The sequence below is a fragment of the Eulemur rufifrons genome, chromosome 6 (genome assembly GCF_041146395.1).
Source record: "Eulemur rufifrons isolate Redbay chromosome 6, OSU_ERuf_1, whole genome shotgun sequence".
In the NCBI taxonomy this organism is placed as follows: Eukaryota; Metazoa; Chordata; class Mammalia; order Primates; family Lemuridae; genus Eulemur; species Eulemur rufifrons.
In genome coordinates this window covers 50408333-50428332 of record NC_090988.1, presented here as the reverse complement: position 1 = coordinate 50428332, position 20000 = coordinate 50408333, and the positions used below count along the sequence as shown (strand labels likewise).

At 37.8% G+C, this 20000-nt stretch overlaps 1 protein-coding gene across 1 annotated transcript in view; it reads right to left on the bottom strand.

Annotated features, from left to right (window-relative positions):
• Window positions 1–20000, bottom strand: part of GDPD4 (glycerophosphodiester phosphodiesterase domain containing 4) — a 120062-nt gene that overhangs the window by 48712 nt on the left and 51350 nt on the right. Inside the window, exons 5-10 of the mRNA XM_069470484.1 lie at window positions 19844–19903; window positions 18073–18171; window positions 17908–18001; window positions 17003–17080; window positions 16030–16175; window positions 15550–15632 (exon numbers count right to left, since the gene is read on the bottom strand). Coding sequence (XP_069326585.1) covers window positions 15550–15632; window positions 16030–16175; window positions 17003–17080; window positions 17908–18001; window positions 18073–18171; window positions 19844–19903 — 560 coding nt within the window. The remainder of the gene's footprint in view (window positions 1–15549; window positions 15633–16029; window positions 16176–17002; window positions 17081–17907; window positions 18002–18072; window positions 18172–19843; window positions 19904–20000) is intronic.

The window sequence follows — 20000 nt, the reverse complement described above, 5'->3', positions numbered from 1 at the left end:
AACAGAAACAGAAAAATCTCTGAACAATAAACAACAGTCTCCCCCTCTTGCCAAAAGAAGCAACATACCTAGACTGTTTCACAGCCTAAGAATAGAGCACAAAGAGTCCTGTTAACCAGACTAAACCTATAAGTAAAGATCCAATGATAAATCTAGATGGGAAGGGCCCAGCGAAAAAACACGAAGAGCACAAAGAATCAAATGGAAAGCTCATCCCCAAAGAGAAATACCAGCTCCCAACCATTTGACACAAACCAGACTCAAAACACCAACATGTCACAGGAAGAATTCCAATTATGGATTATAAACAAGCTGAATAATATACAAGAATCAATGGATAAACAACACAAGGAAAACACACAAAAAATACAGGATTTGGAGGAAAAATTCAGTAAAGAAATTGAAATATTGAAGAAAAACCAAACTGAACTCCTAGAAGTGAAGAATTCACTCAGAGAGCTACAAAACACTGTGGAAAGTCTCAAGAGCAGGGTAGATCAAACAGAGGAAAGAATCTCAGAAATTGAAGATAACTCCTTCCAACTAAATAAGTCAGTCACAGAGATAGATCGAAAAAGTAAGAGAAATGATCTGAGTCTTCAAGAAATGTGGGATTATGTGAAGAAACCTAACTTGAGAGTTATTGGCATTTCTGAGGGTGAAGAAGATAACAAGCAAGGGTTGGACAAGCTATTTGAAGACATAATCGAGGAAAATTTTCCAGGCCTTGCCAATACTCTAGACATACAGATTCAAGACGCTCAAAGGACCCCTGGGAGATTCATAGCAAATAGGAAAACACCACGCCACGTAGTCATCAGGCTGACCAAAATATCCACTAAAGAGTCACTTCTCTGAGCTGTAAGGAGAAAGAAACAAGTGACTTACAAAGGAAAACCCATCAGAATTACGCCAGATTTCTCAGCTGAAACCTTACAAGCAAGAAGAGGTTGGGGCCCCATTTTCACGCTTCTGAAACAGAATAATGCCCAGCCTAGAATCTTGTACCCAGCTAAGCTAAGTTTTCTATACGAAGGAGAAATCAAGACATTCTCAGATAAACAAAGGTTGAGGGAATTCACCAAGACAAGACCAGCCCTCCAAGAAGTACTCAAAAGAGAATTATACACGGATCAGCACAAGAAAGATCCACGAATGTAAAACTTTTCAAGAGCTAAAGATCAAATTCCAGATACCACAACGGCCCAGGAGAGAAAACATCACAATGAAGTTCTACCCAACAAGCTGAACAAAAAACTGTCTCACTTATCAGTTTTCTCAATAAATGTGAATGGCTTGAACTCCCCGCTCAAGAGACATAGACTGGCCCAATGGATAAAAAAATACAATCCAAGTATCTACTGTCTTCAAGAAACTCACCTAACCTGCAAAGATGCATTTAGACTGAAAATAAAAGGATGGAAATCGATATTTTGAGCAAATGGTAACCAAAAGAAAGCTGGTGTGGCAATCTTAATTTCCAATAACTTAGCTTTCAAACCAACAAAAATAATAAAAGACAAAGATGGCTACTACATACTGATTAAAGGCACAATTCATCAAGAAGCCATGACTATACTCAATATATATGCACCTAACCTAGGTGCACCTAGATTCATAAAGCAAACCCTACTAGATCTCAACCAAATGATAGATAACAATACTGTAATAGCTGGAGACTTTAACACCCCACTGACAGTACAGGACAGATCCTCTAAACAGAAAATAAACAAAGACATAATGGACCTAAATAGAATGCTAGAACAAATGGGCATGGCTGACATCTATAGGACATTCTACCCAAAGTCCACAGAATATACATTCTTCTCATCAGCTCACGGGACATTCTCTAAGATTGACCATGTCCTAGGTCATAAATCATGTCTTCAAAAATTCAAAAAAATAGAAATTATACCGTGCATCTTCTCAGATCACAGCGGAATAAAAGTAACAATGATCACAAACAGAAACCCTCACTCTTACTCAAAGTCATGGAAGCTAAATAACCTTCTCCTGAATAATTATTCTATAAAAGAAGAAATCAAGATGGAAATCAAAAATTTCTTTGAATTAAATGACAATGGAGATACAACTTATCAAAATCTATGGGATGCAGCTAAAGCAGTCCTGAGAGGAAAATTCATATCCATAAATGCCTATATCAGAAAGACAGAAAACATGCAAATAGACAACCTAACGAATAGACTCAAAGAGCTGGAGAAAGAAGAACAGAACGATCCCAAACCCAGCAGAAGGCGAGAAATTACTAAGATCAAATCAGAACTAAATGAAAAGGACAACAAAGAAACTATAAGGGAAATTAATAAAACAAAAAGTTGGTTCTTTGAAAAGATAAACAAAATAGACACACCTCTGGCTAGACTAACCAAGAGCACAAAAGTAAAATCTCTAATAACCTCCATTAGGAACCTGAAAGGAGAAATCACAACCGATGCTACAGAGATACAAGATATCATCTATGAATTCTACAAAAATCTTTATGCACACAAACTGGAGAACGTGGAGGAAATGGACAAATTTTTAGAAACACATAGTCTTCCCAGGCTCAACCAGGAAGAAATAGAGTACCTGAACAGACCAATATCAAGAACTGAAATCGAAACAGCAATAAAAAACCTTCCCAAAAATAAAAGCCCTGGTCCAGATGGGTTCACACCTGAATTTTACCATACATACAAAGAAGAACTGGTGCCCATCCTACATAAACTATTCTCCAATATTGAGAAGGATGGAGTTCTCCCCAACACGTTCTACCAAGCCAATATAACATTAATACCAAAACCTGGAAAGGACGCAACAAAAATAGAGAACTACAGACCAATTTCCCTCATGAATATAGATGCAAAAATTTTCAATAAAATACTAGCAAATCGAATCCAAGTACTTATCAAAAAAGTAATCCACCACGACCAAGTGGGCTTCATCCCCGAGATGCAGGGGTGGTTCAACATACGTAAATCTATAAATGTAATTCACCACATAAATAGAAGCAAAAACAAAAACCATATGATACTCTCATTAGATGCAGAAAAAGCATTTGACAAAATTCAACACCCTTTTATGATAAAAACGCTTAACAAAATAGGCATTGATGGAACCTACCTAAAAATGATACAAGCCATATATGACAAACCCACAGCCAACATCATACTGAATGGGGAAAAACTGAAAGCACTCCCACTTAGAACTGGAACCAGACAGGGCTGTCCATTGTCTCCATTACTTTTCAACATAGTATTGGAAGTCCTTGCGAGAGCTATCAGGCAAGAGAGCAGAATCAAGGGAGTCCAAACAGGGAAGGAAGAGATCAAACTCTCACTTTTTGCTGATGATATGATGTTATATCTGGAAAACCCCCAGGATTCAACCAAGAGACTCCTGGAATTGATTAATGAATACAGCAAAGTCTCAGGCTACAAAATTAATATACACAAATCAGAGGCATTTATATATGCCAATAACAGTCAATCGGAAAACCAAATTAAAGACTCAATACCCTTCAAAATAGCAATAAAGAAAATAAAATATCTAGGTATATATCTAACTAAAGAGGTAAAGGACCTCTATAAGGAAAACTATGAAACACTGAGAAAAGAAATAGCAGAACTTGCAAATAGATGGAAAAATATACCATGCTCGTGGATCGGAAGAATCAACATTGTTAAAATGTCTATACTACCCAAAGTGATCTACAGATTCAATGCAATCCCTATTAAATTACCAACATCATTCTTTACAGACATAGAGAAAATAATTATACACTTTGTATGGAATCAAAGAAGACCCCGTATAGCAAAAGCAATTTTAAGCAACAAAAACAAAATGGGAGGTATTAATTTGCCAGACCTCAAACAATACTACAAGGCCGTGGTTCTTAAAACAGCCTGGTATTGGCACAAGTGCAGGGACACAGACCAGTGGAACACAACAGAAAATCCAAATATAGAACCATCCTCATATAGTCACCTAATTTTTGACAAAGCGGGAAAGAATATACTCTGGGGACAAGAATCCCTATTCAATAAATGGTGCTGGGAGAATTGGTTAGCCACTTGTAGAAGACTGAAACAGGACCCACAGCTTTCACCTCTCACAAAAATCAAATCACGGTGGATAACAGACTTAAACCTTAGGCGTGATACAATCAGAATTCTAGAAGAAAATGTAGGAAAGACACTTACAGACATTGGCCTAGGCAAAGAATTTATGAAGAAGACCCCCAAGGCAATCACAGCAGCAACAAAAATAAATGAATGGGACATGATTAAATTAAAAAGCTTCTGCACAGCCAAAGAAACAGTCCAGAGAATAAACAGACCACCTACAGAATGGGAAAAAATTTTTGCATACTACACATCAGATAAAGGACTGATAACAAGAATCTATTTAGAACTCAGGAAAATCAGCAAGAAAAAATCAAGCAACCCTATCAAAAAGTGGGCAAAGGACATGAATAGAAATTTTTCAAAAGAAGATATAAAAATGGCTAACAAACATATGAAAAAGTGTTCAACATCTCTAATCATCAGGGAAATGCAAATCAAAACCACAATGAGATATCACTTAACCCCAGTGAGAATGGCCTTTATCAAAAAAACCCAAAACAACACATGTTGGCGTGGGTGTGGAGAGACAGGAACACTAATACACTGCTGGTGGGACTGCAAACTAGTGCAACCCCTGTGGAAAGCATTATGGAGGTATCTTAAACAGATTCAAGTAGACCTGCCATTTGACCCAGCAATCCCATTACTGGGCATATACCCAAAGGAAAAAAGGTCATTCTGTAACAAAGGCACGTGTACCCAAATGTTTATAGCAGCACAATTCACAATAGCAAAGATGTGGAAACAACCCAAATGCCCATCAATACATGATTGGATTAGTAAACTGTGGTATATGTATACCATGGAATACTACTCAGCTATAAGGAATGATGAAGATACGACATCTCTATGGTTCTCCTGGAGAGAGTTGGAACCCATTATATTAAGTGAAGTATCCCAAGAATGGAAAAACAAGCATCACATGTACTCACCAGAAAATTGGTTTCCCTGATCATCACCTAAATACAAATCTGGAAACGACACCAATTGGACATCAGACTGAGGTGGGGGGTGGGGGAGGGGATGGGGGTATGCCTACACAATGAGTGCATTGCGCACCGTTTGGGGAGTGGTAACACTTGAAGGTGCTGACTCGGGAAAGGGGGGGTGGGGAAAAAAATATGAAACTATTGTTTTTAACTTGCACTGTTCACTTAATAATTTATCATGAATATTTCCCATATTATTTCATATCATTGTACAAGAAATAATGTATACATTATGAGGACATACTGTATCTAACAAGATATACTGTTAGACTCTTTGATTCTGTAAAATTAAATTGAAAAAAAAAAAAGCTGATGTGATTCTTTAAATTTCTATTTTGAGATGATTGTAGATTCACATGGGTTTGTAAGAAATAATATAGAGAGATCCTGTATATCTTTAACTTGGTTCCCCCTAATAGTAACGTATTGTATAACTGTACTCTAATATCACAACAAAAAAAATGTACATTTATAAAATCAGTGACCTTACTCAGATTTCGGAAGTTTTACATGTACTTGTTTGTGTATATATTTAGTTCTACGTTAATTTTATCTCATGGGCCAATACATCACCACCACCACAGTCAAGATTCAGAACAGTAAAGATACAAGAAGACTTCTGTGCTACCTTTTATAGCCCTGCCACCTCTCTCCCTCCATCACCCCTGGCAACCACTGATTTTTCTCCATCACTCTAAGTCTTCTCATTTTGAAAATGATACATAAGTGGAATCATACAATACATAACCTTTTGAGAGTGGCTTTTTCATTCAACATAATTCTCATGAGATCCACCCAAATTGTGGCATGTTTCCGTAGTTCATTCCTTTTTATTGCTGAGTAATATTCCACAGTATGGATGAACCACAGTTTGTTTAACCATGTACCTCCTGAACCTCTTTAAAGGATATTTGGGTTATTTCTACATTTGGGCTATTATGAACAAAACGTCTATGAAAATTAATGTAAAGACTTGAACCTTGTTTTCTTTTCTATGGAATAGATGCCCAGGAGTGCCATTTCTGGGTTGTATGGTAAGTATATACAGCCATATGCCACATAATGAAGTTTCAGTCAACCATGGACCACATATATGATGGTGGTCCCATAAGATTATAATGGAGCTGAAAAACTCCTATTGCTAGAGATGTTGTAATGTTGCAGTGCCATGCATTACTCATATGCTTGCAGTAAAGCTGGTGTAAAAAAAACTTACTGCATTGCCAGTTTTATAAAAGTATTGCACATATAATTATGCATAGTACATAATACTTAATAATGATAATAAATGACTATGTTACTGGTTATGTATTTACTATATTATACTTTTTATAGTTATTTTAGTGTGTACTCATTCTACTTACAAAAACAATTAACTATAAAACAGCAAGTCCTTCAGGAGGTATTCCAAAAGGTGACATTATCACAGGAGATGACAGTTCCATGCATGTTGCTGCCCCTGAAGACCCTCTAGAAAGACAAGATGTGAAGGTGGAAGACAGAGAGATTGATGATGATCCTGACTCTGTGTAGGACTAGGGTAATGTGTGTCTTAGTTTTTAACAAAAGAGTTTAAAAAGTAAAAAAAAAAAAAAATTTAAATTTTAAAATATGAAAAAGCTTATAAAATAAGGATATAAAAAAGAAAAATTTTTTATAGCTTACAATGTGTCTGTGTCTTAAGCTAAGTACTATTACAAAAGAGTCAGTAAGTTTTAAAAAATTAAAAAGTTTATAAAGTAAAAAAGTTACAGTGAGCTAGGATTTATTATTGAAGAAATTTTTTTATAAATTTAGTGTAGCGTAAGTGTCCAGTATTTATAAAGCCTACAGTAGTGTATGATATGTCCTAGGCCTTCATGTTTACACACCACTCACTCACTGACTTACCCAGAGCAACTTCCAGTCCTGCAAATTCCGTTCACGGTCAGTGCCCTATACAGTTGTACCATTTTTTATCTTTTATAACATGCTTTTACTGTACCTTATCTATGTTTAGACATACAAATACTTACCATTAGGTTACAATTGGCTACAGTATTCGGTACAGTAACATGCTGCACAGATAAGCCTACGATCAACAGGCTATACTCTATAGCCTATGTATGTAGTAGACCAAATATCAAATATCATCTCTAATACTATAAAAATCTCTATACACATAAATTTGAAAATGTGGAGGAAACAGACAAATTCTTTTTTTTTTTTCTGAGACAGAGTTTTGCTTTGTTGCCCGGGCTAGAGTGAGTACCGTGGCATCAGCCTAGCCCACAGCAACCTCAAACTCCTGGGCTCAAGTGATCCTCCTGCCTCAGCCTCCTGAGTAGCTGGGACTATAGACACGAGCCACCACACCTGGCTAATTGTTTTTGTTTCTACTTTTAGTTGACTGACTAGCTTTTTTTCTGTTTTTAGTAGAGATGGGGTCTTGCTCTTGCTCAGGCTGGTCTTGAACTCCTGACCTCAAGCAATCCTCCTGCCTTGGCCTCCCAGAGTGCTAGGATTACAGGCGTGAGCCATCACACCCAGCCAGAAATGGAAAAATTCTTAGAAACACACAGGCTCCTTAGGCTCCATCAGGAAGAAAGAGAATTCCTGAACAGACCAACATCAAATACTGAAATTGAAGCTGCATTAAGATTAAAAAATCTTCCAAAAAAAAAAAAAAAAAAAGTCCTGGACCAGATGGTTACACACCCAAATTTTATCAGACCTACAAAGAACTGGTACCTATCCTGCAGAAATTATTCCATAACATCGAGAAGGAAGGAATCCTCCTCATCACTTTTCTGTTGAAATCCAGTGTTCTCTCTTAGATGGTCTATTTGAAGTGTGAATATCTACTTACTATTTTGTTTCCTCTCTTTGGAAGAGGCACATACTACCGGCTGCGTCTAGTCAGCCATCTTGCTGGAACCCCATTGATAATGTCCTTTGATGCACAACAATTCCTAATTTTGAAGCAGGACAACTTATCTATTGTTTCTTTTGTTGCTTGTGCTTTTGGTGTCATATTTAAGAATCCACTGCCAGATCCAAGGTCACGAAGATCTATCCCTATATTTCCTTCTAAGAATTGTATAGCTTTAGCTCTTATATTTAGATGATTGATCCGTTTTTATTTACTTTTGTATATGGTGTGAGGCAGAAGTCATTGAATCACTTTGCACCTTTGTCAAAATCAGTTGGCACCAACAAAACAAAAAGACAACCCATATGAGGTAAAATACTTGCAAATCATATGTTGAATAAAGAAGATTTCTTCTTTAATTCATGGATTATTTAGAAGTAAATGTTTAGTTTCCAAGTGTTTGGAGATTTTCTTGTTAACTTTGTTACTGATTTCTTGTTTGATTCCATTGTGGTCAGAGAACTCACTGTATGATTTCAATTTTCTTAAATTTGTTGAGGTTTGTTTTACAGCCAAGGATATGGTCTATATTGGTATATGTTCTGTGGACACTTGAAAAGAATGCACCTTCTGCTGTTCTTGGGTTAAATGTTATATAAATGTCACTTAGATTTTGTTCATTGATGGTGTTGTACTGTATCTTTGATGGTTTTCTGTTTAGTGGTTATATCAGTTACTAAGATAAGGTGTAGTCCACAACTAAGCTGTGGATTTGTCAATTTCTCCTTTCAGCTCCATCAATTTTTCTTCATTTATATTGAAGCTCTGTTGTTAGGTTCATACACATTTAGAATTGTAAGTCTTCTTGATGGATGATCTTTTTAAAACATTATGCAATATCTCTGTCTCCGGCAATTTTCTTTGCTCTGAATTCTACTTTGTCTAATATTAATGTAGCCACTCAGCTTTCTTTGATTAGAATTTGCATAGTACATTTTTTCCATTCTTATATTTTTAATCTATCTATATTATCACATTTAAGGTGAATTTCTTGTAGACAGCATAAAGATGGTTCATATTTTTTAAGCCATTCTGCCAGTCTGGGTTTCAATTGTTATATTTAAATCATTTATATTTATACATATTGATATGTTAGTACCTAAGTGTGCCATTCTAATATTTGTTTTATGTTTGGTCCTTTTTATTTTTTTCCTCTGTTTACTCTTTCTCACTTTCCTGTTGGGTATTTGAACATTTATTTATGCATAGTGTTTTTTAGTGTATCTCTTTGTATAATTTTTTGCGTGGTTACTCTGGAATTACAATATATATATCTAATTTATCATAGTCTGCTAGTGTCAACATTCTACCATTTCAAGTAGAATGTGGAAACCTAAACACTTTTTGGGTCCCTTTACTCACTCTCTTCCTTTATGATACAGTTGTCGTAAATATTATCTCAAAATATACTGAGAGCTACATCAGTAAATGTTTTAATTTTTGCTTTTAACCATCAAACATAATTCTTAAACTGTGGAAGAAGAGAACTGTCTACTTGTATTTACTTACATATTACCCTCTCCATTGCTCTTTACTCCTGAGGTTCCAAGTTTACTTTTTAAATCATTTTCTTTTGTCTGAAGAACTTTTATTTCCACTTAGTTCCTCCTCATTTCTTTGCTAAGGTTTTCTACTTACTTGTTTCACATGCATTCATAATTGCTTCTTGGAGCCATTTTATGACAGCTGCTTTAAAATTCTTCTCATATAATTCCAACATTTGTTTCTCTTGGTGTTCATATCTATTGACTACCTTATTCAAATTGAGATTTTTGTAGATTTTGGTATGATGAATAATTTTGGAATCTATTCCAGACATTTTGAATATTATATTTTTCAGATTCTGGTTCTTATTTAAATTAAATTAAAGCAGACAGTGAATTTAGGTTCAGAACACCATGTCCTGGCCCACATTTATGAGTTGTGGTTCAAATGCCAATTTAGTTTCAAAGGCTTTTCAGTGCTTTTCTGGTCTTTCCCATTTGTTTGCTACCCAGAGATCAATCTACAACCTAGACGATGTTCCAAGGCAATGTTCCATTATCAAATATTCTGCTGTGTTGTTTCTTGTTGGTCTCATGTATGGGTTATTCAAAGGTGTGCTCAAGATTTTACATGTAGGTTTTTAAAATCCCTTTCTCCAGCATGGCAGTTCCTCAGAAAATTAAACAGAGGATCACCATATGACCTAGCAATTCCACTTTGGGGCATATATCCAAAAGATTTAAAGTAGGGTCTCAGAACGATACTTGCACAATCATGTTTACAGCAGCATTATCACAATAGACAAAAGTTGGAAGCAACCCAAATGTCCATCAGCTGGATAAATAAAACATGATATACACATACACTGGAATATTATTCAACCCCGAAAAGGCTGGCATGAAAATCCCACATCATACTCAATGGCAAAAGACTGATAGCCTTTCCTCTAAGATCAGAAACAAGGCAAAACTTCCTGCTCTTGCCACTTCTATTCAACATGATGTTGAAAGTCCTAGCCAGAGCAATTAGGCAAGCAAAATAAATAAAAAGAATCCAAATTGAAAAGGAGTAAGTAAAATTATCTCTGCAGATAATATGATCTTATATGTCAAAAACCCTAATAATTCCCCAAAGATAAACTGTTAAAACTGATAAATTCAACAAAGTTACAGGATTCAAAATCAATATACAAAAATGTTACATTTCTATATACTAACAATGAACAATATGAAAACAATCCCAATTACAATAGCATCAAAAAGAATAAATACTTAGGAATAAACCTAACCAAGGAAGTGAAGGACCAGTATACTGAAAACTACAGAGCATTGCTGGAAGAAATTAAAAACAACAAAAATATATAAAATGACATCTTATATTCATGGATTAGAAGACCTAATATGGTTAAAATATCCATACTACCCAAAGTGATATACAGATTTAATGCAATCCCTACCAAAATACCAATAGCATCTGTTGCAGAAATAGAAAAATTCATCCTAAAATTCGTATGGAATCTCAAGGGGCCCAATGGCCAAAATAATTTTTAAAAAAAGAACCAAGTCGGAGGGCTCAGACTTACTGATTTCAAAGCATATTACAAAGCTACATTAATCAAAGCAATGTGGTACTGGTATAAAGACAACAAACAGATCAATGGAATAAAGTAGGATACCAGAAATAAACCTTCATGTATACAGTCAAATAAATTTTGGCAAGGGTACCAAGACCATTCAAGGAGGATAAGAAATAGGGCTGGGAAAACTGTATATTCACATGGAAAAGAATGAAGTTGGACGCTTACCTTATACCATACACAAAAATTAACTCAAAATGCATCAAAAACCTAAATATAAAGGCTGAAACTATAAAACTCTTAGAAGAAAACATAGGGGAAAAGCTTCATGACATTAGACTTGATAATCATTTCTTCACTATGACAGCAAAAGCACAGACAACAAAAGCAAAAATAGACAAATGGGACTACATCAAACTTTCAAACTTTAGTGCATCAAAGAAGACCATCAACAACATGAAAACGCAACTTATAGAATGGGAGAGAATATTTGAAAATCATGTAATTGATAAAGGTTTAATATCCAGAATATATAATTCAACAACAAAAAATCAAATAACCTGATTTTAAAAACCTGAGTAAAAGTTCTTTACTCAGGCAAAGAACTTGAGTAGACATTTCTCAGAAGAACATATAAATGGCCAATGAACATATGAGAAGATGTTCAACATCACTAATAATCAGAGAAATGCAACTCAAAACCACAGTGAGACACCACTTCACACCCATTAGGAAGGCTACTATCAAACAGAAAATAGCAAGTGTTGGTGAGGATATGGAGAAATTAGAACCCTGTGTGCCATTGGTAGGACTGTAAAATGGTGTAACTGCTATGGAAAACTGTACAGAAGTTCCTCAAAAATTAAAAATAGAATTACCATATGATCCTGCATTTCCCAATCTGAGTACATATCCCAAAGAATGAAAAGCACGGGGTCTCAATGAGATATTTGCCCACAGATTCACAGCAGCATTATTCAAAATATCCAAGAGGTGGAAGCAACCCAATGTCCATCACCGGATGAACAGATAAACAAAATGTGCTATATACATGCGATAGAATATTATTCATCCTGAAAAAGGAAAGAAATCTTGTCACATGCTCCAACATGGATGAACCTTGAGGACATTTTGATAAGTGAAATAAGCCAGTCACAAAAAAGCCAAAAAACTACTGTATGATTCCAATTATATGAGGTATCTAAAGTAGTCAAATTCACAGAAACAAAAAGTAAAATAGTGGTTACCAAGGACTGAGGAGGAGGAGGGAAATGAGATTTGCTGTTTAATGAATATAGAGTTTCAGATTTGCAATATGAAAAAGTGCTGGAGATCTATTTCACAACAATGTGAATATACTTAACACTATTTAACTATACCCTTAAAATGGTTACAATGAAAAATTTTATGTAACGTCCTTTTTAATAATAAAGAAACAGGAAGTTAGTTCTGATAACATGCTACAATATGGATGAACCCTGGAGACATCATGCTAAGTGAAACAAGCCAGACAACAAAGGGACAAAGATTGTATGATTCCACTCATAGGAGGCAAATAGAGTAGTTGAATTCACAGAGACAGAAAATAAAATGATGGTTCTTAGGGCCGGGGGGTAGGGTAGATCAAAGAGTTATCATTTAATGAGTATGGGGTTTCAGTTCAGGAAGAAGAAAAAGTTCTGGAGATAGATATTGGTGATGGTAGCAAATTAACGTGAATATACTTAGTGCCCACTGAAGTATACACCATAAAATTTTATGTTAAACAGATTTATCACAATAAAAAAATACTTTGTATAGACAACTTCTCTGAATAATTCTCTTCTCATTACCTCGCTGGGGGAGGCAGAGACAGGTACCAGCTCTTATTTCAGGGCAGAAATGGAAGACAGCATTCGGCTTGTAGTCTCCCGGCCACAGCCTCAGGTGTCAGAGGGAGGGGAGTGGCTTTTTGGTGGAGTTTACCTGAGTAGGGCTGGTAGAGTCAAAATGTTTATATTCCACTGGCTATACTTTTCCCAGTCCTTTAGCGAGAGAGGGAAGATGTTCCTGGGGTTGTTTTGTTTGTTTGTTTGTTTTTGTTTTTGTCTGCACATGTAGGTATTTTTTGGTTTTGGCCTCTCTAGAGCTCAGGTTAGGAATATACAGGAGGAAAAAAACAAGACTAAACAAAAAACAGGGAAGTCCCTACTGCGTTATTAATACTTGAGAATTATGATCCCTAGCCAGCCTACCTTCTTTTCTCTACCTTTCTGTCTTCTGCCAGTTGTTTTATGAATTCTGAGGGTTTTGGTTTTTTTTTCTTGGTAACTGTTAGAGAGTAGGATAGAATAATGCTTACTCCACCTTGTCTGGGACCAAAATTTCTAGTAGCTATCCTTGCTATTCTTATACTCCTTAGGGTCTTGTTTTACCTCTTTTAGTAATTAACCACATTTTACTATTTAGTAGTTCTCGATGTTACATTTTACCTGTTCAAATTATTGTTATTGTTTTCATGTCCTGACTGGACCATGACTGATATGCAGTTTTTGGTAATAGGAAGTTTTGGTAATAATAAATATGACCATGAACGTGGTGGAAGTGTGTACAAGAGATGATCATTGGAAATAAAGATGTCAACAGCAGAAAAATTAAAGAGTTGGAAGAATCATCTATATCAAAGTTGAAGTCACAGAAGAGAAGAGAAAGACAAAGTGCCAGGAGCTCACTGGCTCAGCACCTTTACCACAGTACACCCATGACCACCAGGCCCTTTAATGAATGCCCCTAGGAGCTCCGCTAGAACAACCACTTCTAATCCTGTTTCAAAATGTTCTGCATGGAACTGTTGTCATCTTTGGCTGATGTTAAGAATCTCACTCTGAGGTCAGGAAGTCTAGTTCTAACCCTGACTTTACCATGTACATTCTAACCTTGCAACCTAAGCAACGCATTTCCCTTCATTGAACCCGGGTTCAAACCACAGCTTCCTCCTCTGTGAAAAAGAATGTTCGTTTCCTTTCTGTTTGCCTCCCAGAATGACTGTGAGGGGACTTTGTGCACATCACATACGCTGATATGCCCAGGCTAGAGATGAAGCCTCTCCACTTCAACTGCCCAGGTACACAGATTCTAGAGCAAAGCATGCCTTTTTGTCCCTGCCCCTCCTCTAATCCAAGTCTTCCTTTGTTTTCCCTTGGACTATTCCTACAGTCTGTTATCCATCTCCCTGGTAATTCTTCTTCATAGACTGCCAGATGAGTCTTTCTAAAACACATCTTTCTAAAACAATAAGGTAGTCTGTCCTCTAAAACCTACCATGGCTACCCATTACACCTTTAGGAATTCTCCATGATCCAGCCTCAGTCAGCCTTCTAGTCATACTTCTTCACATAGCCCTCTCCTATCCCCAAAGCATATCACTTTCGGTATCCAGATAGGTTAGCTCACTCATCTATCAACTTGTTATTTCACATTTAAATGAATTTGAATAAGCTGATGCCTCTGCCTGGAATGCTCTCCTTCCCTGATCTCTGCTTGGTAAGATGGTATTTTTCCTTTAAGTCTCAACCCAAATACAACTTTGAGCATATAAATCTTTTTCTTTTTTTTCCATACAATAAGGGGTAGCCTTTTCCTCCACTGAGGTTCCATTTCAGTTGACTTACTCTTCTCTGGAATTCTTTCACCACAAATGGCTCTATTCTGTGGTTATCTGTAAATGTCATGTCTATTTCACTAGCTGGAAATACTTCTTAGGCATGAATGTATCATTTGGATCTTCCCAGCAATCAGAAGAAAGCCTGGAATATGGTAAATGCTCAAGGAATGTTAGTTAAATAACCTACTAAGGGCCGGGCGCGGTGGCTCACGCCTGTAATCCTAGCACTCTGGGAGGCCGAGGGTGGGCGGATCGTTTGAGCTCAGGAGTTCAAGACCAGCCTGAGCAAGAGCGAGACCCCATCTCTACTAAAAATAGAAAGAAATTATATAGACAGCTAAAAATATATATAGAAAAAATTAGCCGGGCATGGTGGCACATGCCTGTAGTCCCAGCTACTCGGGAGGCCGAGACAGGAGGATCCTTTGAGCTCAGGAGATTGAGGTTGCTGTGAGCTAGGCTGACTCCATGGCACTCACTCTAGCCTGGGCAACAGAGTGAGACTCTGTCTCAAAAAAAAAAAAAAAAAAAAAAAAAAATAACCTACTAAGGTAGTATATAGGGTTAAGTTGTAAGTATAGCTTGCAATGGGGACAAATTTGAATTATGTGTGAAGACAATATAGAGTGTGGCTGATTTGTGAGCTGTGATTGAGAATGTGGAGGTACAGAGGGACGGTTTGTAAGGGAGATTTGGTTCATGAGTGTAGCATATGTGCCCCAGGGCTTGCCCTTTCTACAGCTTGGATCAAGCTAGTTTTCTTCCATGCAATTGAACTTAGCCCTTCCTCCCTGCCACCCTAGTCCCTGCTTTCTTACCTTAAGTGTATGTCAGTCTCTAGTCCATAAGCTCCTTGTTCAACAGCTTTCTCAAAGGACATCATGGTGTTCTCAGGCCCCACCTGCAGAATAAAAGGACATCAGGCCCTATGCCTCAGAATCTCTCCTTGCAATATTCCTTTTATGGTAGGAATGGAGCCAGTAATGAAAAGACTTTGGGAAACAGAGTTTGGCTCCCTCAGCTCTCTTTTCAAAGAGCCTGCTGGTATAACCCTCTGTCCAATCTGATTCTGGGACTCTGTTCATCTGAGGCAATGTCATTGAGCATGGTAAAGAGAAATGGGCAGGGAGGTAGGCAACCTGGGTTCAAGTTCAACCTCTACAATTAACTCCTTATTCTTGCCATCTCAAGAAATCCCTTTCCTCTCCAGGGCTTCCTATGATTCTGAGGTTCCCTTAATTCATTCACATACCCCATACGTACCTGTACTCATCCATGTTCATCACGCCCAGACTTACCATGGGTGCACCTCTATGTCCAAAGAAGACTGGCTTGGGCCCCAAATCCTCCTCCTCCTGAATGCAGGGAGAATAAATTCCCAGTGGCATCAAATAGAGACATAACAGGATAAGAAAAAAGGGCAATCCAACAGCCACTTGCAGACCTGAAAAAGTTAGAAGGAGGGGAAAGTGGTGGAAATCAGTGATGGAAAACCATCCCAGGCAACTAACTATCCCAAAGCAGCAGTATGAGTAAATCCCTAGTCTATCGGTTTCATGACTCGTGGGCTGGCTAATTTACTTTCTATTTCTGTCACATTCCCACTTACTTTCAGGGACTTGGACATAAAAGTACAGAACTGTCCAAACATAAGTCATTATTATTAAGGGAACTTTACTGGAACTGGAAATTGACAGAGCAATGAATTGTGCAGGAGGTGGGAAGGGAAGAAAGGAGAGAGAATGTGTTAATGTTAAGGAGCAGTTTCTCAGGAGGAGGAGGAGGTTCTGAGAAAGCCCCCAAAGCCTGTAAAGATCATCTTAAAACACCCCTATATTTAAGGCAATACAATATAGTGGAAGGGGCACTAAAAGATAGAAATCTGAGTTCAAATCTAGACTCTGCCACTTCCTAATTCTGTGACTAAGGACATGTTATTTAATCTCTCTGGATCTTCATTTTCTTCTGTAAAATGGGGCTGTCTTGCTGCCAAAATCAACCTCACAGAGTTGTTATGACAGTGTTAACTCATAATAGTTACTCAATAAATATTATTTGCTTCCCTTTCTCTCTCTCTCTCTCTCTCTCTCTCTCTCACACACACACACACACACACACACACACACACACATCCATCAGAGCCTGTCCACAATCCCTGTTATGACCAGCCATTCCCCAATACTTAGACCTCTGAGGATTTTACCCATTTGTACATTTTTAGGTTACCACCTATACTTCAGTGACTTTCAAATCCAGGTCTCCAGCTCTAACCTCTTAACCTTGTGAATATATTACACCTCTTGAGTCTTTTTTTCTTGGAATGTGTCATCATGTGTCTTCTTATTCTAACTAAAATTTGGAAAGTGAAAAAGAAAAGAGTTCATTATTGTCCCCTTTAATGTCCTGCCCCAGAAATATTTTTTTAAAATTTACCCTCAACACACACAAACACACATACATAAACACACAATAGCACCACTACCAATCCAGTCTTTCTCTCACCTGCATCCCCCTACAAGTTACCCCTATTTAACCAAGAGTAAAAGGGAGACCTAGCGAAAAGAAGGTCCTATTGTGGTTTCTCAGTACAGGTGGGAAGAGATAACTCCATTCTCAAAAACAGTTTAGTATACAGATTCAATTTTCTTTTGTTTACATTAATATTAAGGCAAAGAATGGAGAGGAAATCAGTGGCAAAGATAGAAATTTGCTTTTGTTGTAACTCCCCAGGTATGACATGGACTCCAAGGAGATTACTTTGAGTTACTTGGATATAACCAGGGATCTCTGGACCTAGTATTAGCTGAAACTAGTAACACTGGAATACAAACTGAAAGAACTGGGACTTGTACCAGCATTCTAGTCAAGTAAAATTAAAATGGCCTCTACTGTCTCCCACCCATCCCCAGTCAATAAGTAAAAACATGGAGAAAAATTTTATTTTTCTAAAAAAGGAACCCCTCTTTAGAAGAGGGTCTGCTTGGTCATGGAAATACTATGACAGGCCATGTAAGGTAGAGGATGAGAGCACAGGAGTATACCTGAGTAACAAGCTAAACGAATTTCAAAGAGGCATAAGAGCAGCTATATCTCAAGCTTCTGTTTTCCTGAGTGGAGTATGCAAACTAAAGCCAGAGCTAAAGGGATCAGGTGAAGTTCCACCCCACATGACATACCTTCTCTTTCCAAACGGGCCATGTAGAAGGCCAAAGGCCAGGAAAGGACAACCATCAGAGTTACACTGCACAGGTGCACGTAAGGAGCAAAGATCTGGGAGAAAGCCAAAAGTCAGGCTGGACACATCTGAACAGACAGTGCTAGAGCTACAGGATGATGCTTACCTGCAGTGACATCCCAGCTACCAGCCACCTTTCTTTCCAGAATTTGCATATAACGAACATAAAAAAGACGCACAGCAGAATAACCACAAGAACCAGGATCTAGGGAAATAGAAAAGATCTCCTGACTTCTATGTACTAGGCTTGGATCAAAACTGTCCTTAGGAATTATATGTGTGTCTTCACAATGTCAGGGACCTTATCTCTTTCCTCATCTTTTTAATCTAACCATCCTGCAAATCTCCAATACTGGATGGATCCATTCATTCACATTCTTGGCTCCTAGGTCTTTGCTGTACAGCATGGTTGGAAAAAAATTACACAGCTAGGCAGTCTGATGCCATTATTAATTTATCACCTCCATCCTCAGCTGGGCCCTCAACATTGCTTGGTATGTCTCACTCAGATTTACCAATGCCCAGTACAAATCTTCACCATTTCTTTATACCTCGGTTATATACTCAATACAATTATAAGTAATATCTTGTTTAATTTTTTTTTTTTTTTTGAGACAGGGTCTCACTCTGTTGCCTGGACTAGTATGCAGTGGCATCATCATAGCTCACTGCAACCTCAAACTCCTGGGCTCAAGCGATCCCTCCTGCCTCAGCCTCCCAAGTAGCTGGGACTACAGACATGAGCCACCACGCCTGGCTGATTTTTTCTGTTTTTAAATAGAGATGGGCTCTCACTCTTGCTCAGGGTGGTCTCAAACTTCTGACCTCAAGCAATCCTCCCACCTCAGCCTCCCAGAGTGCTAGGACAGAGCACTCATTTGTAAACCATATGTTAAACTGCTTGATCTCTGAGATAGGTACTATTATATTCTTAATTTTACAGTTGAAGACACTGAAGTTTAGGAAGGTTAAGGAACTTGCCCAAGATCACTTAGGCAAGGGCCCAGGTGACCCAAGGGCCATTCAATTGCAAAGCTATGCACTTAACTATGGTACTATCCTGCCTCCCTCCATTACCACTTTTTCAGAGCCCAGTGAGTCCGGGGACCTCAGGGTGGGAACTGTGGTCTAACCTTCTCATTTCACAAATAAGGAAAAAGACCTTGAGAAGTGAAGTGATCTGCCCAAGGCTGCTATAAACATTTTAGAAGACAGGCATTGACTCCACCAAGAGAGTTGCAGCCAAGGTTCTAGGCAAAAGGGTCTCTGAAAACACACCTGGAAAAAGCCCATGGGGGAAAAAGCCAACTGTGCATTTACCTGGTCCAGATGGGATCAACCCTTGATTTGTCTCTTGCCCCTCCTTGTGGGACTGTGCTCTTTTCTCCTATCTCCTCCTCTTCCCCTGGGCCCCACTCGGGTGGAGGAGAGGTAAAAGGACCACCAGGCCCTCTCCACCAGTGCTTCCAGGTTCAGATCAGGCCCAAATGGGGGGGGGGGGAGTTTTAAGGTTAATAAAGTTGGAGTTTGGGTTATTACAGTGAACTAAAATTTTAAATGACTGAAATGAGAATGTTCTTGTGACTAAAAAGGACTGAGGAAGTAATGGAATTTGCCTAAGATTTTATTGGGATGGGTAGAACAAAGCCACAGAGTGAGTTTAACATGTAGTAGTAAGAAAGAATAAAGTTTGGGTTTAGCCCCTTCCATAAATCAGTTATAAATGTTATAAATTTAATTATTGCAGTTAAAATGGTGTGAGCAGATCTCTCAAGGGGGAGCAACGAGAGAAAGGGCAGCTCTGTACGAAACACTGAGTGCCAAGGAGCATGTTCAGTCCAGGTCTAAGGTCCCCTAGGAGGATTCAGATATCCTACCTTATGACACCAGTGCAAGTATAGTTCAATCCCTTCCCAAAGCAACAAATATCCAAGTAACTGCAAAAGCAAAGAAGAAAAAGTCATTTTGAAATCACCAAGTTGCTGCCCAAAGCACTATTCTATAGTTCAAAATTCCTTTCACAATCTGACACTA